We start from the raw sequence: 26,938 nt of genomic DNA, 5'->3' as shown, positions 1-26,938 counted from the left end.
AAGTGATACTTTTGTGCATTGTGGAGTATTAAAGTGAAACGATGGCTCTATGTTGAGCAGCCTCGGTATATCATCCTCTTGACGTCTTCGGACCACAAGGAAAAATTCGCCACTAGCTGTAGTTCTCCAGGAACAAGAATGTGACCGACGGTCAAATTTTAGTTACAGGATCGGGACGCATCATGCGATATTTCTACTCCATTCGCATAACAAACTGTTAAAATGCCACAGGCAAATATAATCGTGGTCGAGGCTGTTCATATTTTTATTACTAGTTCTATATAGGAGCGTAAGCAGAACACCAAAATATTAGTAAAAACTGCCGTTTGGTTAAGCGGGACTCAAAGGGAATTGAATTTGCAAGCAAGCCTCCACGTGGCGACCCGGCTGGCTCCCATGAGCCGCTCCTGCATCCATCCATGTGGCCCCGGGCCCACCGCCTCGTCCCGTTACATAAACATCGCCCCCAATTCCAGTTCCCCGCATTCCAATTCGAACCAGCGACAACAGCCAAGCGGAAGAAGAAGAAGCCTCCAAACCGCGGGCGATCCCTCCCAAGCTCCTCCACTCCACCCCTCGCGCCCTTCGTCCCCGACCTCGCCCCCCTCGCTCGCTTATATACATGCACACGGGCCAGCATTTGGTTCCGCGGAGCACTTTGCTTTGAGAGCGGAAGTCCCCGGCGAAGAAGGAGAAGAAGCAGCGCTGCCGCGTGGGAAGTCCCTGAGGCAGGCTGCAGCAGAGATGGAGTGGCTCAACGAGTACGAGAAGCTGGTCATCAGGATGGACACCCCCAAGGTGGTCATCGACAATGCCGTCTGCCCCACCGCCACGCTCGTCCAGGTGTGTGTCCGTTCCGTCGAGGTCCTCCGTCCGCTCTCCGGCGGGTTCTTGGTTCTTGGTTGGAGTGCTCATTTTTCTGAGGTGGTTGTTGCAGGTCGACAGCGCGAGGAAGAGAGGCGTCCTGCTCGAGGCGGTCCAGGTGCTTGCGGACCTCGACCTGTCTATCAACAAGGCCTACATCTCCTCCGACGGCCGCTGGTTCATGGATGTCTTCCATGTCACCGACCGCCTCGGCCGCAAGCTCACCGACGACAGCGTCATCACCTACATCCAGCAGGTAGGGGAAGGGGAAAGTTTCTCGCCTTCTTGGCCTCGCCGGAGCGGGAAAGGGGCAGCATTTCTTATTCGATTTCTTGATTTGGCTGCAGTCTATCGGGACCTGGAACGGGCCGTCGAAGCCGGCGGCGCTCGAGGGGCTAACGGTGCTTGAGCTCACGGGCGCCGACCGCACGGGGCTCATCTCCGAGGTGTTCGCCGTGCTGGCCGACATGAGTTGCAGCGTCGTCGATGCCAGGGCGTGGTCGCACCGTGGCCGCCTCGCCTGCCTCGTTTACCTGCGGGACGAGGATGTTGTCGCCGCCAGTGTGGAGCGCATCGAGGCCCGCCTCGCCCCGCTCCTTCGCGGAGACTCGGAGGCCAGCGGCGGCGCCGTGGCTGCGGTCCCCGCTGGCTCCATCGCGCACGCCGACCGGCGCCTCCACCAGCTCATGTACGCCAGCCGCGACAAGGAGCGCGCGTTCCCAACTCCCTGGGTGTCTGTGGAGAGCTGGGCCGAGCGCGGCTACTCGGTGGTCACAGTCCAGTGCCCGGACCGCCCAAAGCTGCTGTACGACGTGGTGTGCACGCTCACCGACATGGACTACCTCGTCTTCCACGGCACCATCGACACCAACGCCGGCCAAGCGCGGCAGGAGTTCTACATCCGTCACGCCGACGGGAGCCCCATCCGCTCCGAGGCCGAGATGCAGCGAGTGAGCCAATGCCTGCAAGACGCCATAGAACGGAGATCATTTGAGGTACTTTCCACGCCAATTTTGTACTGTACTAAACTTCCTAAATCTTTCTCATTCATGGATGCTAATGTGTCTTGATTTCTGAATTTCCAGGGAGTGAGGCTGGAGCTGTGCACGCCAGACCGTCCGGGGCTGCTGTCGGACGTCACCAGGACGTTCCGGGAAAACGGACTGCTCGTGGCGCAGGCCGAGGTGTCAACCAAGGGCGACATGGCCACCAACGTGTTCTATGTCACCGGCACCACCGCCGGCCAGGCCGTCCAGCAGAACGCCATTGAAGCCGTGAGGGAGAAGGTTGGCGTGGACTGCCTTGTCGTCGAGGAGCACCGGCCGCAGCTCTACCAGAAGGCCCGCGGGCAGGACGACCGGGACGACCGCAACGGCGCCGGCATTGGGCTGTTCTACCTCGGCAACCTTGTGAAGAGGAATCTCTACAACCTGGGCCTGATCAAATCTTGCTCATGAGGCAGAAACCATACAACGATCAAGCCAGGCTCCGCTCGTCTGGGCATCCTGCTTGGTTCAACGTTCATTCCACAATCATCTCTTGTACAGTGGCCGAGGAAGATCCAGGAAAGCAAAATCAGGAAGAAGCAGGATGATGGAACCTAAGCAGTAGACCAGTTGCAGACATGTACATAAGTGTCGGAATTCGATTACGATTAGATGTTGCTATTTAGCAGTAGTACTAGTGCCGGTGTGTAGTGGGTGCCATTCATGATGATTTGTTCTCTGTACCTCGCTGTTGTTGCCTCCATCTTTAGCTAAGAAATTCTTTGGGGACGGTTGGCTTTGCATCTCTTCAACCTGTATGTCTGTCTGCCTTCTGCTGTGTCTGTCTGCCCCTGTGTGATTAGTACTAACTGCTTTTCTGCTTTGTTGATGATGTGCTGCACCTGCAATCCTGCATCTCACGGTCCCTCCCTAACCTAGGATTCAGACCAAATGTGTCTAGTGCCACTTTTCTTCAATTGTGGTGGAGTTGCTGTGCTGGTTTAATCATTTTGTGTTGCTTGCAGGAGAAACAAGGTGCTTGGTTTGGGTCCGGGGACAGTAATTGCAGCTGTATCCTGCATTGTCCCCTTTTCCTTTCATGGCACTCCGTTTGTAGGATGTTGCAATTGCAGTGATGCAGAGCTACACATGCACAAAATTGCAGAGTATCAAAGTATGGAGTGATAAATGAGGAGTGTATTATGGGGCTTGACAAAGCATACAATGCGTTCACACACACAAAAAAAAAAGACAAAGCATGCAATGCGGTAAATACAAGAACCAAGCAGTAAGAATTTATCAGCAGATTAATATTACAAAATGCCTAACAGTTTTCCTGAAACCTCCTTCCGAAGAGCATGGGCAAGTAAATGAATTTGGTTGCTCCTGATTACAGTACCAACTGAGTTTAGCATTGGAGCTGCGTTGTTGCATAGATAGATTCCATTAGTCAAATGTTGACACTGCAAAAAGCTACTCTTTGGCCGTTCCCAGAGACCGGCATGCATGTCTCATGCAATCATTCAGGTTAGTCTAGTTCCACTTCATGATTTAAATCAGCGTGGCATCTTTGTCCAAACCACCACCAGTTAACAACTCCAACCAAGTGTCAACTAACCAAGATGGGGAAGATGTTGATGATGCCACGTTGAAATGACAAGTTTGTGGTTAGTTTGGATATAAACTAAACAAACACCATCTGATTCCTGTTTAGCATTTCACCTACCAGAAGAGTTTCATTTTTCTTTTCGATAAAGAGAGCTTCCTCTCTGATTTCATTTATCTGAAACTACAATGTCCTATACAACTACTAACCAAACGAAACCAAAGCGATAGAAGTACGTGATCTAAACCAGGACCAGCTCAAGGTTTTGGGCATCCGCAAGATGGGCTTAAAAAAAGAAGCTAAAATGCCAGGCTACGAACATGCAGCTAACTAAAATGAGGCATCTATCAAACATCATTCAGCCTAGGTAGCTGTAGGGGGGTGGGGGTTAATGTGAGGTACGCTAATTTTTGAAAAAGCAGGTTCTTCGAAGAAAAATAGAGTACACAGAACAATAACAAAACAAAATAGAAGAAACATCTAATTGAACAGAGGTAATCTAAGCAGCAATACACACGAAACTAAACATGGCATGCGCATCGGAATGCCAAAGTACTCAGAATCGTCTTCGAAACAATCAGAGAGAAAGAAGGGAAGCAGTTCTTCAAACACATGCAAATTACATAAGTAAATTGAGATTGAAGAAGCAGAACCCGTAAACTTGACGAAGATTTGTTCGACAGTTTGAGTTGCTGACACAACTTCACGTCTGGTTGGAGCGGCTGAGATTAAACTCAGAAAACAAAGTCTTCATCCAATTCTCTTTGAGAGCAAGTATAATAAGGTGACGTGAGTAGGCTGCAAGGATTTAAGTATTATATTGTTGCTGAGTTGGAAGAGAGAGAAGAGAAGAGAGAAGAGAAGCGGGCTGTAGACTTACAACCGGCTATAGCACAAGTTCCAAGAAGCTTTGTGAGAGTGAAAGGTGGGCCATATGTTAACTTTCTGAAACCCAACTCTTATACGTGTCAGCTATTACATTGGCTATCGATGGCATGGCAACTTGTTATAGCCAGAAGCTGGCTATATTATTAACCATGCTCTGAGCCAAAGTGACATAGACTTCGCCCAATCACCCGTGGTACAACTTCGAGGTAGATCTTCAAGACTTTTACCAACTTGTTCTTCAGGTGTCCACAATAACTCTTGGACCCTCAGAATCGACACCTAACTGTCTAGTGGACGCAAGAGTAGTAGGTTAAGTTAAGTTTTGACTAGTTCTTCAGTGATGTTCAATCACTTAGCAGTTTTTAGGTTCTGTTTTTTTCCTCTCTTAGGTTTCCTTCTTCTGGAGGATTGGTGTCTCAAACAAACTCTTGTCAATTCTCTCGCAGAGCAACCAGCCACCTGAGGTTGAAATGGGGTTGCCATTTATAGTCGGGAGCAATCCCAAGGTGTGAAATGACCAACAGGGCGCTAGTCACCCACTATACACATGACACATGGTGTAAGGGTCGAATTCATACACATCCAACGACTTATTTGCGGAACAAATCAAATCGACTCAACTGCGACTGTTTCTTCTTCGGAGTCCCGAAGATCATCATCTTGGACTCAGAGGAAAAAATAAATCGCACAAAGAGATTTCCAAGTCTTTCACTCAAAGAAATAGGTTTGTATTGAGCATACATCGAAGACCTAAATCTCAGATTTCACTTAGACCTCCTTAATAGAACGGTCTGCCCTATGATTCAAATAGAAGAAAATGAAACTAGAAAACAAAAGTCTTCACCACACTTCATATTCCTCGTCGTGAGCTAATTGTTCCACGGGCAGTCATTTTGAAGATATTCACTGGCCTCACAATTATTAAGGATCATAAATCTCGTGTTAATCCAAATCCTCAGGGACTTTCACTTGTCTATACTCACAAACACATTAATCCCTTAACTATTTTGTCACTAATCACCCCAAAACCTCTAGGGGGCACTAGTAGAAAATTTGAAGACACAACAGGGGCCATCTTCATGTCGTCGTGATCCTGCTCACTCCAACCCGCTGGCCATGCACCACTCCAAAGACCTTATTTGCATTCAACTCAAACATTTTAGCTCCCCATCTAAGCGTCTCTTGATTTACCTATTTTCTGTAAAAATAGCCCAATCATCCAACTATCTGGCAATCATATTAACATGTACACAGGGATCATTAATCTTGTCATTCTAGAAAAGTACTATTCCTCAATCTCCAAATAAAACTGCTGACGCACCAACCAAAATCAAGTGTCTTTCAGTTTTTGCAATTTTTTAAGCCATACATTAAACAAGCCAAGAATATTATCAAGAATATCAATCAAGTTGAAAGCACACTTCAAAATGTTCCATAACATTCCAGGAATAGAATACTGCGTAATCACATTCAGGTAAGCACCTACGATGATTATGCTGGACTATGAACCACACAGTATTATGAATAGGATTCTATGGAACAATCTTCACATGCGACAAGCCCTGATGAAGCCGTATGTGTAGGAGACTTTTGTCAGGCCCGCCATAGTAATAGACATCTGAGGGCAGTGCTTGTAGAAGTATATACATATAATGCTAGACAACCAATCACCATGGTGACGAAGGCGATGAGTAGGGTGATGCCAACGATCACAACCGGTTAGGGCAGGAGGACATGTGCTCCCACGTACCTCACCATGCTATATTTTTCCAATAGTTTCTAAGTTGAAGTATACGTACCTTGAATTGTTATTTGCATCCTATAATCAGATCTACACTACGTATTAAGACCTTATTTGCTAATACAATTTACATTTCCAATGCTCATGCCTTAATAATTAATCATGGCATGCAATATATACCTCCGGAATATATTTCGTATTTTATTATCGCTCTTGAGCGCATCAAACTTAGCTCGTGCTGGGCCCCTAAAATACCAATGTGGACTCATGAGGGAGGGTATTTGGTGAAAAAATATATAAGAGCCATTGGCTGGCCACAACACATAATGTAGTATATGGGAGCAAATATTTTACAAGAAGCCTAACGATTTCGTTATTTTTTGGTTGAAACTTGCTTACGAAGAGCGTGTGCAACTAACTGAATTTAGATTCTCCTTAGAGCATATCCAAGTGAAGGAAATATGCCCTAGAGGCAATAAGAAAGTTGTTATTTATATTTCCTTATATCATGATAAATATTTATTATTCATGCTAGAATTATATTAACCAAAAACTTAGTACATGTGTGAATACATAGACAAAACAGAGTGTCCCTAGTATTCCTCTACTTGACTAGCTCGTTAATCAAAGATGGTTAAGTTTCCTGACCATAGACATGTGTTGTCATTTGATGAACGGGATCACATCATTAGAGAATGATGTGATGGACAAGACCCATCCGTTAGCTTAGCATAATGATCGTTAAGTTTTATTGCTATCGCTTTCTTCATGACTTATACATATTCCTCTGACTATGAGATTATGCAACTCCCGAATACCGGAGGAACACCTTGTGTGCTATCAAACGCCACAACGTAACTGGGTGATTATAAAGATGCTCTACAGGTGTCTCCGAAGGTGTTTGTTGGGTTGGCATAGATCGAGATTAGGATTTGTCACTACGAGTATCGGAGAGGTATCTCTGGGCCCTCTCTGTAATGCACATCATTATAAGCCTCGCAAGCAATGTGACTAATTAGTTAGTTACAGGATGATGCATTACGGAACGAGTAAAGAGACTTGCCGGTAACGAGATTGAACTAGGTATGAGGATACCGACGATCGAATCTCGGGCAAGTAACATACCGATGACAAACGGAATAACGTATGTTGTTATTGCGGTTTGACCGATAAAGATCTTCATAGAATATGTAGGAACCAATATGAGCATCCAGGTTCCGCTGTTGGTTATTGATCAAAGATATGTCTTGATCATGTCTACATAGTTCTCGAACCCGTAGGGTCCGCACGCTAATGTTCGATGACGATTTGTATTATGAGTTATGTGTTTTGGTGACCGAAGATTGTTCGGAGTTCCGGATGAGATCACGTACATGACGATGAGTCTCGAAATAGTCGAGAGGTAAAGATTGATATATTAGAAGATGGTATTTGGACATCAGAATGGTTTCGAGTGGTTCGGGTATTTTACCGGAGTACCGAGGGGTTACCGGAACCCCCCGGGGGAAGTCATGGGCCTCATGGGCCACGGGAGAGAGAGGAGACAGCCCACAAGGGGTGGCCGCGCCCCCCGCCATGGGAGTCCGAATAGGACTAGGGGAGGGGGCGGCGCCCCCCTTTCCCTCTCCCTCTCCCACTCCTTCCTTTTTCCCTCCGATGAAGAAAGGAAAAGGGGGGGGGCGAATCCTACTAGGAGTGGAGTCCTAGTAGGACTCCCCCCCATGGCGCGCCCCTCTTGGCGACCGCCTCCTCCTCCCCTCCTTTATATACGGGGGCAAGGGGGCACCCCAAAGCACAACAGTTATTCTCTTAGCCGTGTGCGGTGCCCCCCACGACAGTTTACTTCTCCAGTCATAGCGTCGTAGTGCTTAGGCGAAGCCCTGCGTGGATCACATGACCATCATCGTCACCACGCCGTCGTGCTGACGGAACTCTCCTTCGACCCTCTGCTGGATCAAGAGTTCAAGGGACGTCATCGAGCTGAACGTGTGCTGAACTCGGAGGTGCCGTACGTTCGGTACTAGATCGGTTGGATCGTGAAGACGTTCGACTACATCAACCGTGTTAACCTAATGCTTCCGCTTTCGGTCTACGAAGGTACGTAGACACACTCTCCCTCTCGTTGCTATGCATCTCCTAGATAGATCTTGTGTGATCGTAGGAATTTTTTTGAAATTGCATGCTACGTTCCCCAACAGTTGCATCCGAGCCAGGTCTATGCGTAGATGATATGCACGAGCAGAACACAAAGAGTTATGGGCGATAATAGTCATACTGCTTACCACCAACGTCTTACTTTGATTCGGCGGTATTGTTGGATGAAGCGGCCCGGACCAACATTACATGACCACGTTCATGAGACTGGTTCTACCGACGTGCTTTGCACATATGTGGCTGGTGACTGTTTGTTGCTCCAACTTTAGTTGAATCAAGTTTGACTACGACCGGTCCTTGTTGAAGGTTAAAACAACACACTTGACGAAAAATCGTTGTGGTTTTGATGCGTAGGTAAGAATGGTTCTTTCTAGAAGCCCGTAGCAGCCACGTAAAACTTGCAACAACAAAGTAGAGGACGTCTAACTTGTTTTTGCAGGGCATGTTGTGATGTGATATGGTCAAGACATGATGTGATATAATTTGTCGTATGAGATGATCATGTTTTGTAAAAGTTATCGGCAACTGGCAGGAGCCTTATGGTTGTCGCTTTATTGTATGAAATGCAATCGCCATGTAATTGCTTTACTTTATCACTATGCGGTAGCGATAGTCGTAGAAGCAATAGTTGGCGTGACGACAACGACGCTATGATGGAGATCAAGGTGTCAAGCCGGTGACAATGGAGATCATGACGGTGCTTTGGAGATGGAGACCAAAGGCACAAGATGATGATGGCCATATCATGTCACATATTTTGATTGCATGTGATGTTTATCTTTTATGCATCTTATTTTGCTTAGTACGGCGGTAGCATTATAAGATGATCCCTCACTAAATTTCAAGGTATAAGTGTTCTCCCTGAGTATGCACCGTTGCTACAGTTCGTCGTGCCGAGACACCACGTGCAAAATACTCGGGTTAAACTTGACGAGCCTAGCATATGCAGATACGGCCTCAGAACACTGAGACCGAAAGGTCGAACGTGAATCATATAGTAGATATGATCAACATAGAGATGTTCACCATTGAAAACTACTCCATCTCACGTGATGATCGGACATGGTTTAGTTTATATGGATCACGTGATCATTTAGATGACTAGAGGGATGCCTATCTAAGTGGGAGTTCTTAAGTAATATGATTAATTGAACTTTTTTTAATCATGAACTTAGTCCTGATAGTTTTTGCATATCTATGTTGTTGTAGATCAATGGCCCGTGCTACCGTTCCCTTGAATATTAATGCGTTCCTAGAGAAAGCTAAGTTGAAAGATGATGGTAGCAACTACACGGACTGGGTCCGTAACTTGAGGATTATCCTCATTGCTGCACAGAAGAATTACGTCCTGGAAGCACTGCTAGGTGCAAGACCCGCTGCAGGAGAAACTCCGGACGTTATGAACGTCTGGCAGACTAAAGCTGATGACTACTCGATAGTTCAGTGTGCCATGCTTTACGGCTTAGAATCGAGACTTCAAAGACGTTTTGAACGTCATGGAGCATATGAGATGTTCCAGGAGTTGAAGTTAATATTTCAAACAAATGCCTGAGTTGAGAGATATGAAGTCTCCAACAAGTTCTATAGTTGCAAGATGGAGGAGAACAGTTCTGTCAGTGAACACATACTCAGAATGTCTGGGTACCATAACCACTTGACTCAGCTGGGAGTTAATCCTCCTGATGATAGTGTCATTGACAGAGTTCTTCAATCACTACCACCAAGCCATGAAGGCTTCGTGATGAGCTATAATATGCAAGGGATGGAAAAGACAATTCCCGAGCTCTTCGCAATGCTTAAGGCTGCGGAGGTAGAAATCAAGAAGGAGCATCAAGTGTTGATGGTTAACAAGACCACTAGTTTCAGGAAAAAGGGCAAAGAGAAGAAGGGGAACTTCAAGAAGAATAGCAAGCAAGTTGCTACTCCCGGGAAGAAGCCCAAGTCTGGACCTAAGCCTGAAACTGAGTGCTTCTACTGCAAAGGGACTGGTCACTGGAAGCGGAACTGCCCCAAGTATTTGGCGGATAAGAAGGATGGCAAAGTGAAAGGTATATTTGATATACATGTTATTGATGTGTACCTTACTAATGCTCGTAGTAGTGCCTGGGTATTTCATACTGGTTCTATTGCTCATATTTGCAACTCGAAACAGGGGCTACAGATTAAACTAAGATTAGCTAAGGACGAGGTGACGATGCGAGTCGGAAATGGTTCCAAGGTCGATGTGATCGCCGTCGGCACGCTACCTCTACATCTACCTTTGGGATTAGTTTTAGACCTGAATAATTGTTATTTGGCGCCAGCGTTGAGCATGAACATTATATCTGGATCTTGTTTAATGCGAGAGGGTTATTCATTTAAATCAGAGAATAAGGGTTTTTCTATTTATATGAGTAATATATTTTATGGTCATGCACCTTTGATGAGTGGTCTATTTTTGTTGAATCTCGATCGTAGTGATACACATATTCATAATATTGAAGCCAAAAAATGCAAAGTTAATAATGATAGTGCAACTTATTTGTGTCTCTGCCGTTTAGGTCATATTGGTGTAAATCGCATGAAGAAACTCCATGCTGATGGGCTTTTGGAATAACTTGATTATGAATCACTTGATACTTGCGATCCATGCCTCATGGGCAAGATGACTAAGACTCCGTGCTGATGTATGCGATCCGGAACAATGGAGCGAGCAACTGACTTATTGGAAATAATACATGCTGATGTATGCGGTCCGATGAGTGTTGAGGCTCGCGGCGGGTATCGTTATTTTCTGACCTTCACAGATGATTTGAGCAGATATGGGTATATCTACTTAATGAAACCTAAGTCTGAAACATTTGAAAAGTTCAAAGAATTTTAGAGTGAAGTGGAAAATCATCGTAACAAGAAAATAAAGTTTCTACGAACTGATGGTGGAGGTGAATATTTGAGTTATGAGTTTGGTCTTTATTTGAAACAATGTGGAATAGTTTCGCAACTCACGCCACCTGGAACACCATAGCGTCATGGTGTGTCCGAACATCGTAACCGTACTTTATTAGATATGGTACGATCTATGATGTCTCTTACCGATTTACCACTATCGTTTTGGGGTTATACTTTAGAGACGACTGCATTCACATTAAATAGGGCACCATCTAAATCCGTTGAGACGACACCATATGAATTGTGGTTTAGCAAGAAACCTAAGCTGTCGTTTCTTAAAGTTTGGGGTTGCGATGCTTATGTGAAAAAGCTTCAACCTGATAAGCTCGAACCCAAATCGGAGAAATGCGTCTTCATAGGATACCCAAAGGAAACTGTTGGGTACACCTTCTATCACAGATCCGAAGGCAAGATATTCGTTGCTAAGAATGGATCCTTTCTAGAGAAGGAGTTTCTCTCGAAAGAAGTGAGTGGGAGGAAAGTAGAACTTGATGAGCTAATTGTACCTTCTCCTGAATTAGAAAGTAGTTCATCACAGAAATCAGTTCCAGTGATGCCTACACCAATCAATGCGTAAGTTAATGATGATGATCATGAAACTTCAGATCAAGTTACTACCGAACCTCGTAGGTCAACCAGAGTATGGTCCGCACCAGAGTGGTACGGAAATCCTGTTCTGAAAGTCATGTTACTAGACCATGGCGAACCTACGAACTATGAGGAAGCGATGATGAGCCCAGATTCCGCGAAATGGCTTGAGGCCATGAAATCTGAAATAGGATCCATGTATGAGAACAAAGTGTGGACTTTGGTTGACTTGCCCGATGATCAGCAAGCCATAGAGAATAAATGGATCTTGAAGAAGACTGACGCTGACGGTAATGTCACTGTCTACAAAGCTCTACTTGTTGCAAAAGGTTTTCGACAAGTTCAAGGAGTTGACAACGATGAGACCATCTCACCCGTAGCGATGCTTAAGTGATGCGGAGCATCCTACGGACATCACCATGTCAAGAGTCCGTTCGGCAAGTGACACGTGCTCCATGTACTTCACATACATAAAGGTTAATCATCTCCTTTACACGTGTTCACTTGACCCCTTCGAGGATGGTATACTACTTGACATCCCTCTTGTGTGCATGTATAGGTATTACCGGAGCTTCATCAACGACGAGAAGGAGTTCAAGCACAAGAGAACATCTACACCATCCAAGAAGGGAGAAGGAGGCCCCAAGACGCGAAGCATCGGAGCTCTCTGGACACCTCGGGTGCCCGCACCATCCACCCCCGGGTGCCTGGACCCCCGGGTGCCCGGCCTCGCCAGCCGCTAAGGGCGCAGCCGCCTCGACGCCCGGGTGCCCGGCCCCCCTCCCCAGGCACGCCCCGGGTGCCCGGCCCCCCTCCCCAGGCATGCCCCGGGTGCCCGGACTTCACCCTCGGGTGCCCGGCCCTCAGTCTCCAGGCGACCCCCGGGTGCCCGGACCCTCCACCGCGGCTACACGTATTTCGGGATAATTTACCTATGTACCCTTATTTTACCCCTAATTCATCCCTAGCTTATATATACTCCTCACCTAGCTCATTAGAGGGGATAACAAAGTATTTGATAGACAAAGAGAGAGCTTTGCTCATCTTCCTCCTCTTGGAGATCATGACCTCCTATGGAGATGATCCCTAGTGGATTCAAGCCCCCATCTTGGAAAGGATCCCCATCATAGGATCATCAAGACCTCTCTCCTCACAGGATTGGGATGAACTAGTTACCTCTTGTATCTTCTTGTGTTGGATTTGGACCCTTGTATCTCTCTTTGTGTGATTGGATCTAGCATATGTGTAATTGGATCTAGTCAATTTGAGTGTTTCCCCTCTCTTGTGTTCTTCGTGTTCTCCGTGTTATTGGGGATTTCCCCTCCAATTCATGAAAGATCTTCACCTAGGGTTCCACCCTACAATATCTTGGTATCATGAGCCATGGTTTCTCATGAAATTGGAGCCCCCCTTCTTGTTCTCTAGTCTAATTTTGTTGTGTTCTTCCCCAATTTCAAAAATTCCCCACCAAAAATAGCCCCAATTTTTTTTTGTGATTTGTTGGTTTGATGAGGCTTTGTTGGATTTTATCAATGGATTTGCTTGGTTTCAAGTGGATATAGCCCTCCCCCATTCCATCTCCACCTTTCCCTCCACGAAATCCACCAATTTCTTCCATTTTCCCATGAATTTCCGCCCAAATCCGTGACCCCCGGGCACCCGGACCCCCCGCCCATCCCCGCTGACCACCCCGGGTGCCCGCACCCCTCACCCCCGGGCACCCGGACCCCCTGGCCACTTTTTCCGCGCAACCTCGCTGACCACCCCGGGTGCCCGCACCCCCCCCGAATCAGCCTAACACCATTCACCATCTCGGCCATAACTTTCGCCCCCGAAGTCCGATTTTGACGTTCTTTAGCTCGTTGAGTAGCTATTGACATCCCCCATCCATCTAGATAGGTTCCAACACCATTTGACTCCATCAAAATTTTGGCATTTTGGCATCTTTGCCTAGACCATCCACCATATCATACGCAAAACCGACATAGCTTTCCGCAACCTAACCCATTTTAGTTTCATATAGCATTTGTGGTTGCTTGAGTGGTGACTTGAGTCTCCTAAGGTGTTTCGGCTACTTAGGAATGGTTGCTTCGTCATCAACCACCACCATCATTTCCGCATTGCTAACTCCGGAACCACCAACGCATTTCGCTACCACCATTTGACATTTTCCTTTGAGATTTTGAGTTTGTGGTTTTTCCGTTTCCTAGGGTGTTTCGACTAACTAGGAACGGTTCGACATCGACAACACCGCCGCTCACTTTCGACAAGGACTCGACATCGACCACTCACCATTTTGACACCCTAACCGTAAGCAAGAACGGTAACCTCTATATCATCTTGGTATCGTGGTATCCCATCATTGTACATTCTTGCCATTACATTGTTAACCCCTTAGCCCATTTTGCGTCACTTGCCTATCGAGACTAGCCATTTGAGTATTGCCGGCAACATTACTTGTGCACATTAGTGATCCGTACCTTCCATTACATACATACCATATCATATTGCTATCATCTTGGTATCATCATATCATCCCTTGTGTCACAAGATTGTTCCCGCATATACACAATTGCTATCTTGGTTTGTGCATTTCGCATAAGTGGCCATACAAAAAAATAGAATAAGCTTTTAAGCAAAAGAAAAAGAAAGCAAAGAGCTTGTAAGCAAGAGCCATAACATTGCCACATTGCATACCATACTACCATATTGATCATCTTGGATCATCGTATGCGGAACACCGGAACATCATACACATAGCATACTTGGGATAGAAAGCTCATTTTGCATCTTATAGGTTGTGCACAAGTGTCGTATTCGCCTATTGAGCAATTGTGCTAGCGTCTCTCTTGAGTTGTGCAACACGAGCGTTTTTCGTGGATTCCACATTTTGTGCTCATTCCTTGGTTGCACGACCCCATTTATCTATCCGTGTGTGTGTTTCCGTGTGCCACATATTGCTATTGGTCTACTTGTTTCACTTGCGAATTTGTGAATCTTTTCCAACATTTTTGACTCTTGCTAACACTTTGCATCAAATTTTTGTGCCACTATCCTCATCGAGCTCCACCATAAGCCTTACTTGTGTAGGTGTGAGAATTGACAAGATCCGGTACCAATTTTGCTATTTCCTTGATACATTATTGAGTGATCATTGATCCATCTTCAACATTAGAAAGGTACATTTGGTCTAGTTCTTTCCTTTATTCCACTCACATTTGCTCGAGTCTTGTGATGGATAGGCAAGGCATTTCATCTCCGGTCATCCACGACAACGACAACGTGAACAACTACATCACCAAAACGTCCATCTTCGGACTACAACGAGCAATGCAAGGCATTGAGCGACTCACCATCGACATTCGCCAAAACGAAGCAAGGAAAAGGGACTACAACGACACTAAGTTGGACGAATAAATGGATCAAGTACGAGACTTGGTGGCCAAATACAAGTCTTCTTCCCCTTCGTCATCTTCACAGCGGAGACGCTCAAGTCGCACACCTTCGGAGCGGCCACAAGATGCATGTACCACGTGGCACCGTCAAGAAAACCTTCATGCGCACAAGAGAAGACCGCGATACGAGCACCAACAAGACGGAGCTACGACTACTACCACCACTTCGGCATCTTCGCCAAGTGTTATCAAGGCATCTTCTTCTTTGGACGTACGGCTTCTTCGCCTACCTCCGACGAGTATGCCTGCATCGGCCTTCATCCACGACGACGGTGACGAGATGATTGAGCATGGGATTTTCCCTTCGGTCATGGAGGAGAGCAATGATGTGCCATCTTCGGCCTTCATCCACGGCGACGACGACGAGATGGTTGCGCATGGGATTTTCCCTTCCACCACGGCAACGTATGATGACTTGAGTGACTTTTGCCACCATACTGAGAGTGAGAGTGACTTCACCACTTGCCCCATATATGACGAGTTGCCCCATTTCCCATGTGAGGAGAGCCACCACCACCACCACTTGAGTGATTTGAGTGACTCCACCATATGTGACATTGAGTGCACCTACCTTGAGGGAGTGAGTGAGCCACCACCACATAGAGAGAGTGAGGTAGTTGATACGGCATGTGAGGCCATTCCGATTTCTGACGACTTACCCTCTACCTTTATTGTGTCTTCTCATTTGGTGCTAGGTCCCATATATGATGATGCGCCAATCCGCGACGACTTTTTCCTTCCTATGGACAAGACGATGGCCATGGTGGAATATGATGCACCCCCACATGGTTCCATCAAGATGAAGATGGTGACCACCATTTGGTCTTTCCCACCTCACCTACACCACATGAGTGGAATGAAAAAGGTAACATAGGTGATGGTGATGCTCTAGTCCCACTAGTGGACATTCTTGACATTGATTGCTTGCATGATGTTGATCACCTTATGGATTCATCACATACTACATCCTCTACTTGTTTCGATATGCCATCCAGTTATGAATATGATGTTGAGCATGTCGAATTACCTAGTTGTGATGCTATGCTCCATAGGATATCATGTGAAAATTCTATTGGTCACATTATGTTTGACAATCCATTAAAATTGTCATATGCCATGAGTGAGATCTCCCATATTGCATCATTCCAATCTCATCATAGTGACTATGCACATGCCTTTAAAATAAACCCAATTTGCACATATGGCATAGATGACAAGCCCATGGTTATTGGCATTTGTTTTTTTGTGATGATATTGATATGCTTCCTTTGCATCATTTATCTCATATGCCATGCCATGACCACCTAGCTTTGAATATGCATTGTTTCGGATGTTATCCATTTTCTCCATATGATGTTTCCGCTATTTCTCATGAGGAGACCCCCATAGTTTCCTCATCCATATTAGGAGATTTTGATCCATCCCATCCATTGCATGATTCCCATGATTGTGTGCACCATATGCATCCCATGATTAAAAATGCTCTTGTTGTGCCACACACTTGCTATAATTGCATTCTCAATTTGTGTCCCCATCGTGTTATACATAACAAATATTCTTTCATGATGGATGACATGTTCTTGTACCATGCATCAAATTTCTTTGAGCGATGCTTATCTTGTGCTAACCCACATGTGCACATACACATCATGATGGATAATGTGTACATTTACCACACACACAATTTCTTCCGTTTGTGTATTTGTTGTGTAGGTACCCATGCATACTTGTCAACCTCACAATCCCATGAGTTGACAAAACGAGCTCTAGAGAGCAATGATGACTTGGGATACCGTAGATTCTCATTCCCACCACTCCCTCCACACAATGACTTCACGCATTTCTTCTACATGGCCCTCACATGGTTATCGGTTATTGTCCATTACATATTTTATGCCCATCTTGCCATGTTCACTTTGCATGACATGCCTATTCCTATGACTTTACCATGCATTTGTGACCCATGCCTTGCATTACACATGATGATTGATTCTAGTACTTGTATGTGTATTTGCAAGCTTGGTGGAGATATTGCTTGTTATTGCCATGTTTGTTTTGTGCCCAATGCCTATGATGATACTTTGATCTTGCTTAGAGTTCGTGCTTGCGATATGCCATGTGCATTACCTAGGCCTACTATTTGCACACATGACATGATTGCCATGATTACCTAAGTATGTTGCATCTTTGCACCACTAGCTTGCATGACTTGATTGCCTCGCACATGATGAACAATTGCTCTTTCTGTTGTGTTGAGTGCGACTCTATATTCACTACACCACATGCACGTTACGCTTGGATTGTCTTGCACTTTAGACACTTCATTTATTTTGGTGTTGTGAATGCTTCATATGCATACCATAGACCATTTGTTGAGCGCCTTATGCATGCTTGCTATGAGTTTGAGGTAGATGCTTATTCTCTTGACACACATATTTGCATCGCTACTTCACATTTACATGCTTGTTTCCATGAAGTCTTTGATTTGGCTCAATTTATGTGCTTACATGACATGTCACAGTCCCTTGTCACACCATATGCTATGCTTGATGACGACACCTATTTGGTGAATCACCTCTTGAATGCTTGGTTTTGCACTAACGCTAACCACATTTGTTGTTCCAAGTGTTTGTTGTCCTTGCTCCTTTTGAAGGAATCACTAGACAGTGCGACATTGGAGAGTTCCCATTTCGAGCTTGAAGACAATGAGTACATGGTGCATGTTCACTTCTACACGGCGACGCCATCTCTTTCCCATGGTGATTTGGTTTTTGATCCGTGGACGGATCTTTCCCAAGGGGGAGGGGATGATGCGGAGCATCCTACGGACATCACCATGTCAAGAGTCCGTTCGGCAAGTGACATGTGCGACATCTACTTCACATACATAAAGGTTAATCATCTCCTTTACACGTGTTCACTTGACCCCTCGAGGATGGTATACTACTTGACATCCCTCTTGTGTGCATGTATAGGTATTACCGGAGCTTCATCAACGACGAGGAGGAGTTCAAGCGCAAGAGAACATCTACACCATCCAAGAAGGGAGAAGGAGGCCCCAAGATGTGAAGCATCGGAGCTCTCTGGACACCTCGGGTGCCCGCACCATCCACCCCCGGGTGCCCGGACCCCCGGGTGCCAGCACCGCCACCACCGGTGCTCGGCCCCGCCAGCCGCCAAGGGCGCGGCCCCCTGGACGCACGGGTGCCCGGCCTCCCTCCCAGGCGCGCCCCGGGTGCCCGGACTTCACCCCTGGGTGCCCGGCCCTCCGTCTCCAAGCGACCCCCTGGTGCCCGGACCCTCCACCGTGGCTACGCCTATTTCAGGATAATTTACCTATGTACCCTTGTTTTACCCCCAATTCGTCCCTAGCTTATATATACTCCTCACCTAGCTCATTAGAGGGGATAGCAAAGTATTTGATAGACAAAGAGAGAGTTTGCTCATCTTCCTCCTCTTGGAGATCATGACCTCCTATGGAGAAGATCCCTAGTGGATTCAAGCCCCCATCTTGGGAAGGATCCCCATCATAGGATCATCAAGACCTCTTTCCTCATAGGATTGGGATGAACTAGTTACCTCTTGTATCTTCTTGTGTTGGATTTGGACCCTTGTATCTCTCTTTGTGTGATTGGATCTAGCATATGTGTAACTGGATCTAGTCAATTTGAGTGTTTCCCCTCTCTTGTGTTCTTCGTGTTCTTGGGGATTTCCCCTCCAATTCGTGAAAGATCTTCAGCTAGGGTTCCACCCTACAACATTAAGTCTGTCCGAATCATGTTAGCAATTGCCGCATTTTATGATTATGAAATTTGACTAATGGATGTCAAAACCGCAATCCTTAATGGATATCTTAAAGAAGAGTTGTATATGACGCAACCAGAAGGTTTTGTCGATCCTAAGGGTGCTAACAAAGTGTGCAAGCTCCAGCGATCCATTTATGGACTGGTGCAAGCCTCTCGGAGTTGGAATATACGCTTTAATAGTGTGATCAAAGCATATGGTTTTATACAGACTTTTGGAGAAGCCTGCATTTACAAGAAAGTGAGTGGGAGATCTGTAGCATTTCTAATATTATATGTGGATGACATATTGTTGATTGGAAATAATACAGAATTTCTGGATAGCATAAAAGGATACTTAAATAAGAATTTTTCAATGAAAGACCTCGGTGAAGCTGCTTATATATTGGGCATCAAGATCTATAGAGATAGATCAAGACGCTTAATTGGACTTTCACAAAGCACATACCTTGATAAAGTTTTGAAGAAGTTCAAAATGGATCAGTCAAAGAAAGGGTTCTTGCCTGTGTTACAAGGTGTGAAGTTGAGTTAGACTCAATGCCGGACCACTGCAGCCATAGGTTCTATCATGTATGCAATGTTGTGTACCAGACCTGATGTGTGCCTTGCTATAAGTTTAGCAGGGAGGTACCAAAGTAATCTAGGAGTGGATCACTGGACAGCGGTCAAGAACATCCTGAAATACGTGAAAAGGACTAAGGATATGTTTCTCGTTTATGGAGGTGACAAAGAGCTTGTCGTAAATGGTTACGTCGATGCAAGCTTTGACACTGATCCGGATGACTCTAAGTCACAAACCGGATACGTATTTATATTGATTGGTGGAGCTGTCAGTTGGTGCAGTTCCAAGCAGAGCGTCGTGGCAGGATCTACGTGTGAAGCGGAGTACATAGCTGCTTCGGAAGCAGCAAATGAAGGAGTCTGGATGAAGGAGTTCATATCCGATCTAGGTGTAATACCTAGTGCATTGGGTCCAATGAAAATCTTTTGTGACAATACTGGAGCAATTGCCTTGGCGAAGGAATCCAGATTTCACAAGAGAACCAAACACATCAAGAGACGCTTCAATTCCATCCGTGATCAAGTCAAGGAGGGAGACATAGAGATTTGCAAAATACATACGGATCTCAATGTTGCAGGCCCGTTGACTAACCCTCTTCCACGAGCAAAACATGATCAACACCAAGACTCCATGGGTGTTGGAATCATTACTATGTAATCTAGATTATTGACTCTAGTGCAAGTGGGAGACTGAAGGAAATATTCCCTAGAGGCAATAATAAAGTTGTTATTTATATTTCCTTATATCATGATAAATGTTTATTATTCATGCTAGAATTGTATTAACCGGAAACTTAGTACATGTGTTTATACATAGACAAAACAGAGTGTACCTAGTATGCCTCTACTTGACTAGCTCGTTAATCAAAGATGGTTAAGTTTCCTGACCATAGACATGTGTTGTCATTTGATGAACGGGGTCACATCATTAGAGAATGATGTGATGGACAAGACCCATCCGTTAGCTTAGCATAATGATGGTTAAGTTTTATTACCATTGCTTTCTTCATGACTTAAACATATTCCTCTGACTATGAGATTATGCAACTCCCGAATACCAGAGGAACACCTTGTGTGCTATCAAACATCACAGCATAATTGGGTGATTATAAATATGCTCTATAGGTGTCTCCGAAGGTGTTTGTTGGGTTGGCATAGATCGAGATTAGGATTTGTCACTCCGAGTATCGGAGAGGTATCTCTGGGCCCTCTCGTTAATGCACATCATTATAAGCCTTGCAAGCAATGTGACTAATGAGTTAGTTATAGGATGATGCATTATGGAACGAGTAAATAGACTTGCTGTTAACGAGATTGAACTAGGTATGAGGATACCGACGATCGAATCTCAGGCATGTAACATACCGATGACAAAGGGAATAACGTATGTTGTTATTGTGGTTTGACCAATAAAGATCTTTGTAGAATATGTAGGAACCAATATGAGCATCCAGGTTCCGCTGTTGGTTATTGATCGGAGATATGTCTCGGTCATGTCTACAGAGTTCTCGAACCCGTAGGGTCCGCACGCTTAACGTTCGATGACGATTTGTATTATGAGTTATGTGTTTTGGTGGCCGAAGATTGTTCGGAGTCCCGGATGAGATCACGGACATGACGAGGAGTCTCGAAATAGCCAAGAGGTAAAGATTGATATATTGGAAGGTGGTATTCGGACATCAGAATGGTTTCGAGTGGTTCGGATATTTTACCGGAGTACCGAGCGGTTACCGGAACCCCCCGGGGGAAGTCATGGGCCTCATGGGCCACGGGAGAGAGAGGGGACAACCCACAAGGGGTGGCCCCCCCCATGGGATTCCTAATAGGACTAGGGGAGGGGGCGGCGCCCCCCTTTCCCTCTCCCTCTCCCACTCCTTTCTTTTCCCCTCCGATGAAGAAAGGAAAAGGGGGGGGGGGGCGAATCCTACTAGGAGTGGAGTCCTAGTAGGACCCCCCCATGGTGCGCCCCTCTTGGCCGGTCGCCTCCTCCTCCCCTCCTTTATATACGGGGGCAAGGGGGCACCCCAAAGCACAACAGTTATTCTCTTAGCCGTGTGCGGTGCCCCCCACCACAGTTTAATCCTCCGGTCATAGCGTCGTAGTGCTTAGTCGAAGCCCTGCGTGGATCACATCACCATCACCGTCACGACGCCGTCGTGCTGACAGAACTCTCCCTCGACCCTCTGCTGGATCAAGAGTTCGAGGGACATCATCGAGCTGAACGTGTGCTAAACTTGGAGGTGCCATACGTTCGGTACTAGATCGGTTGGATCGTGAAGACGTTCGACTACATCAACCGCGTTAACCTAACGCTTCCGCTTTCGGTCTATGAGGGTACGTAGACACACTCTCGCCCTCTTGTTGCTATGCATCTCCTAGATAGATCTTGTGTGATCGTAGGATTTTTTTTGAAATTGCATACTACGTTCCCCAACACCAAGGATGGTCAAATTCAGCCTGCCATGTGTCTACAAACATGTCCGGAAGTTTTCGCGGACATCAAGGGGTCAAGTCCCATTTGTCCGCCCCTCGATAGTGTCCTCTTCCCCCCTTCCCCATTTGTCTACCCTTTTTTGCTATTCTTTAACATTTGCATCGTATATCATCATACATTTAACAATAATATTGCACATAACAATTCAACAATCAACACGTGAAAAAACCAACAATTCAAGCATGATTCATGACAAAAAAATCAACAATTCATATATAGTTGATAAATCAGTTGAATTAAAGGATTTTCTTGAGCGTGTTGATGTCTTTGTGCATGTTGGTGAACCACTCCTCGGCATCGTCATCCATGAGGTAGTGTCGGCCAACATGATCCTCGACTTCTCGATGAGCCTCATGATCCTCGCCTTCTCCCCCTCAATCTCAATGCTCTCCATCGCCTTGTTGAGCTCCATATGCTCCCATGTGATCTTCTCGATCTCCATCCTCTCCCTCTAAAGTATCAACCTCTCCCTCACATTCTCCTTCTTGAAGTCCATTCTCTCCCTTTGGACATCCAAGTAGAGTTTATATCCATGCTCCTTCTCCTCCTTGATGTCCTCCCTTTGTACATCTAAGTAAAGCCTAACATCAAACATCGACAAATTTTGATCACCCACGTCAAAATTTAGAGGTTCATGACCCTTGTTGATCATGTTCATATCCATCATGTAACCATCCTAAGCATGCATCACAATGAGCCTAGCATCCTAATTTTGCTCCTACATATGTATATGGGGTAAAAAAGAAATTGGGTTTGGGGAGACATAGGGTGTGTTTGGATGGTCCCATGGTAGCCTTACCAACTGTGGGCACGCCAAAATATTGGCGACCCATTCAGCCGCCCACAACTCGCCATGAAAATCAACTAGCACAGCTGATGCAGGCTGGGCGAGCCAAAATATTGGGCTCCATCTAAAGGGTTCTCTACCCTTGGTTAATGACTAACTATTTGGGTCGGCATGTGTAGGCTTCAATCCAAACCCACCCATGTCCTCAAAGAGTTGGTTCCTACGTCCGTCTCGAGAGTTTGCCATGTCCATGTCTCTTAGAGCCACAGGGAGTCGAAGGCAGTGTCCGCATCCTAGTGGAAGCCGTCCGAGATGGTCCAGTCTTGCAAACCCATGTTGAAGTCGTCAAAGGGCACGGACGCGGCCATGTCCACCCGCATGCCGAGGACCACCTTCGCCGTAGCCGCCTGCTCGGCTGCCTTGCACGCGCACCGGCGGACACGCTGGGCCTTATTAGCGCGGCTCTTTGAGTTTCGCAATGGCTCCTTGGGCAACCCCATAGATTCTGCCAACTTAAGGGTGTGTTTGGTTTGAGCCCCAACTTGCCCAACCAATTTTTTGGCATGACCAAAGCAAGGGCATGACCAAAAATTTGGTAAGTTATTGTTGTTTGGATCATAGCCATTGTACCAACCAAAATTTGGGCAAAACTGCTAGGCCCATTTGGTTTGTAGCCAACTGAGTTGGTAAAATGTTTGTCAACTTTGATTAATTATGATACGGTTTAATACAAACTAACAAAAAACAAGAAACATAGAAAACCTACTAGTTCCAATATGTCAAAAGAAAAATCTTGTTTTAATACGTGTACTCACATATGTCACCATGCAAATTTGATCTCCGTAGTACTGCATGGCTGTTGTTGGGCTGTACTAATCATGATTTACACGGCCAGTCACACATGATTAATTGATCCAACCAAAAACCACGTAACAGACGCGCGTCAGTGCGTGACTGTTTGGCTTCTATCAACGTTTTATTGCCATGTTTTAATCTGCCGCATTGATCTCATAATACAGGAAATAAAAAGGAAAAAGAAACGATACCACGTACGTAAAGAAGCCAGCCACAGAAAATTTGGCTAACGCTTAATTAGCCGATTAATCCGCCACAGTGCCACTTATCTTCTGCGCTTAAACAGGAAACAATGCACACGCACAGAAAGAGCCCCGTTGCCAAAATTTTGGCGCTCGTTTTCTGCGCCCTTGCCACGCCAATAAATTGGCGAATATAGAACGGGGGCGTTCAGGGCGAGCCGGGCGAGCCAAAATTTTGGCCTCGATCCAAACTACAGCCAAATCCCGTCGGTGTGCCAATTTTTTGGCTGGGCAAGTGTTGGTAGTAAACCAAACAGCCCCTAAGATCCATGCAAGCGCGACTAGGAGAGGTGAACGACGACGCGGATGAAAGCAGCATAGACGAGGGAAAGGAAGGACGAGAGAGGATATGTCGCGTGGGGAGGGTGGGATTTAGATGAGTTTCGGATGGGCCGGCTTGTCGGGTCTGACATGATGACATGTCCAGCCAATTCCATATCCGCCCCATTTTTAAGCTGGTTTAGAGCGATCCAAATGTCCAGAAATGGAGGCGGTTTGGGAGTCCTTTGGGATGCTCTCAAGGTATCTCCAACGGCAACCCGCAAAAAACTCCCGTATCTGTATACGGATAGGTGGGGACCAGCCCGCGGACATGGATGCGAGAGGCAGCCATCCAACGCTAGGTCCATACATTTTCACAACAACTCAAACCAACTGGATGAAATTCGTACAAACACAACATGATTTCGTGCAAACTCGATCGGATTTCATACACACATGACGGATTTCATACAAACCGGACGCAAACGGTTACATATTGGAAATATTTTAACTAAAAGGTTAAAAACTATGTGCACGTACGGTCGCGCGGAGCTTCACTCCCATGACATGGATACACTACATTAGTCTATGGCCGACAGCGGCGGATCCCTTCGTCACCGGACTGCCGGGAGTCTCGGAGGCACTCTTCCCCCGTATCTTCCCTATGTGCGACCGCACTGCGAAGAGGGTGCTTCAGTCAGAGGGGAAGGGTGCTTCTATGGACGCCCAGGCCAGGGTGGTCTAAGATAAAGAAGAAACCGGGCACGTCACCGGCTGTACAAGCCGAAGACACGCTGGCTGTGGCCTTCCTGGGACCCAAGCATCGACGGCCTCCCGTGTTCTACTTTCCCTCGAAGTTGCCAGCGGACATGGACGCGGATGCGCTGGCCACCGACTTGTCGATGTCCTCCGCGCACCTGCATCTTTCTCTATCTGCATGGCTCGGCTATGCGCGCGTCATCGGCGGATGCGCGGTCCTAGGCACTGGAGGGGCGGTACGACGCGATGTCATCCATGCCCGTGCCACCGTGCTCCCCTCTGTGCCGGCCTGGAGCAACTCGCCACTCCTCCATGAGCTGGCTTGGAGCGACGAATTGCTGAACCACGCGCCAGATTGGGGCGGCAACTTGCTTCGGCGCCCTAGGGAAAGGAGGTGGAGCAGCGAGATGCCTCACTCGTATCCGCCGGGCTCGGCGGGCCACCATGCCGGCTTTTATGCCGGAGAACTCCTCTTCCCGCCCGTCGCATGCCATCGAAATGGTGGAGAAAATGGTGAAGGAGGGGATGGGGGGGTGGGAGTGGCGGAGGGGTGTGATTTTTGCCCGGCACATGCCATCATTTAAATAGAGGGCAGACAGGAGGAGCTCGGCAGGAGTGGCGTTTAATGCCGCCCGCTCCTGAACAAACGTGTGGCCGGAGTAGGTTTCTCGGCTTCCACGCGGGCGTTAATGGAGGTGTATGAATGCGTCGAGGAGGCGTGTTCAGCCGGGCGTGCAGCGAGCGGCGCCCTCGGCCGGCACGCCGCTTCATTGGCGGAGGCAATGAGAGGTCGCGTCCGCCCTGAGCCGTCTTCAATGCGAAGCGTCGCGCTCTACAGCGATATGAATGCGGGTAGGTGGCGCCGGCCGGGAGCGCGCGCGGGAGGGTGGAGGTTGTTTTTGATGGGCCCGGGCGGTTAGAAGCGGGCCTGGGAGCGGTTCGGACTCCGGCAAACCTCCCCCACCTTTGTCTTCGGTTTGCGGGAGAAATTCCGTCTGGACTGCTCCGCGGACCGGTACTCCGCAGTCCGGACAGCCCGGTTCGAACTGATGCGGCAGGTTTGCGGGTCCGCCTTGGATATGCCCTTACTACATTTCTAGAATGCAGCACCAACTGAGATTAGCAATTGAGCTAGGTTGTTGCATAGATAGATTCCATTAGTCAAATGCTGACACGGCAAAAAAGCTAGTCTTTGGCCTTTCCGAGAGACCAGCATGCATGTCTCATGCGATCATTCGGGTTAGTCTACTACCACTCCATCCGTCCAAGTTCTGAATAAAAATTAGCTTGACATCTTTGTCCAAACTACCACTAATTAGCCCAATTAGCAACCCCAATCACGCACGCTCCTGCCTGCAGTCTGCAGATATCAACTAACCATGCTGAGGAAGATGACGGTGATGATGCCATGTCCTGTCCATGTTGGGATGATGAGTTCTCGGTTAGTTTGGTCACCGGAAGCTAAACAAACACCACTTGGTTCCTCTCTGGGTCTGTTTCTGGACCTTTTCTCTTGGCTCATGATAAATAAGTTAAGTTTCGTCTGAACCTGTGATCAGATGGGAGTCATGTAAGAACAAGACGGGCATCTCCATCCAGCAGAAACTCCAGGCCGTCTGCACGGCCGGTAGCATCTCGATCGAGACCGGCAGCCTTTTGGCTTTTTTTGTTGGTACGCCTTTTGTCTCTATGTTTGGTCTGCATGACTTGTCCTCTACTACTTGTGTTCTTGCTGCTTGGCTGCATCAGCGCCTGCAGCGCCAGCGGCGCCGGTGCTTGCATCGATGAAGAGCTTGTCCGGTTCTCTCCGAGGCTCTGCCATGGCTCATAGATGAACAGTGTAACAGTTGTAACGGAATGGAATGTCAGACTGACAGGAGAGGTCAAACGTGGGCCCTAGAGGCCTGCTCCGAAGATGCCACTTTTTTTTTGAGACAAGCCACTTTGTTTGTATCGATGCGCAACG

General features: G+C 46.8%; 1 protein-coding gene across 1 annotated transcript; it reads left to right on the top strand.

Annotated features, from left to right (window-relative positions):
* The first annotated feature begins 490 nt into the window (after positions 1-490).
* On the top strand, positions 491-2,668 carry LOC123168441 (ACT domain-containing protein ACR8). Its single transcript, XM_044586327.1, has 4 exons — positions 491-843; positions 938-1,120; positions 1,212-1,859; positions 1,950-2,668. The coding sequence occupies exons 1-4, from the start codon at positions 745-747 to the stop codon at positions 2,319-2,321; spliced, it is 1,302 nt and encodes a 433-aa protein (XP_044442262.1). The 5' UTR covers positions 491-744; the 3' UTR covers positions 2,322-2,668.
* Positions 2,669-26,938: the final 24,270 nt, after the last annotated feature.

The sequence above is a fragment of the Triticum aestivum genome, chromosome 7D, assembly GCF_018294505.1.
Source record: "Triticum aestivum cultivar Chinese Spring chromosome 7D, IWGSC CS RefSeq v2.1, whole genome shotgun sequence".
NCBI lineage: Eukaryota > Viridiplantae > Streptophyta > Magnoliopsida > Poales > Poaceae > Triticum > Triticum aestivum.
Note: the sequence above shows the minus strand (reverse complement) of the source record. Positions and strands in the feature narration are given on the sequence as shown.

Excerpts from the sequence above, each read along its gene's own strand:
- LOC123168441 (XM_044586327.1), top strand. The coding sequence starts at position 745 with ATGGAGTGGCTCAACGAGTACGAGAAGCTGGTCATCAGGATGGACACC. Across the intron at positions 1,121-1,211 it reads TCATCACCTACATCCAGCAG|TCTATCGGGACCTGGAACGG; the intron begins GTAGGGGAAGGG and ends ATTTGGCTGCAG. Across the intron at positions 1,860-1,949 it reads TAGAACGGAGATCATTTGAG|GGAGTGAGGCTGGAGCTGTG; the intron begins GTACTTTCCACG and ends CTGAATTTCCAG.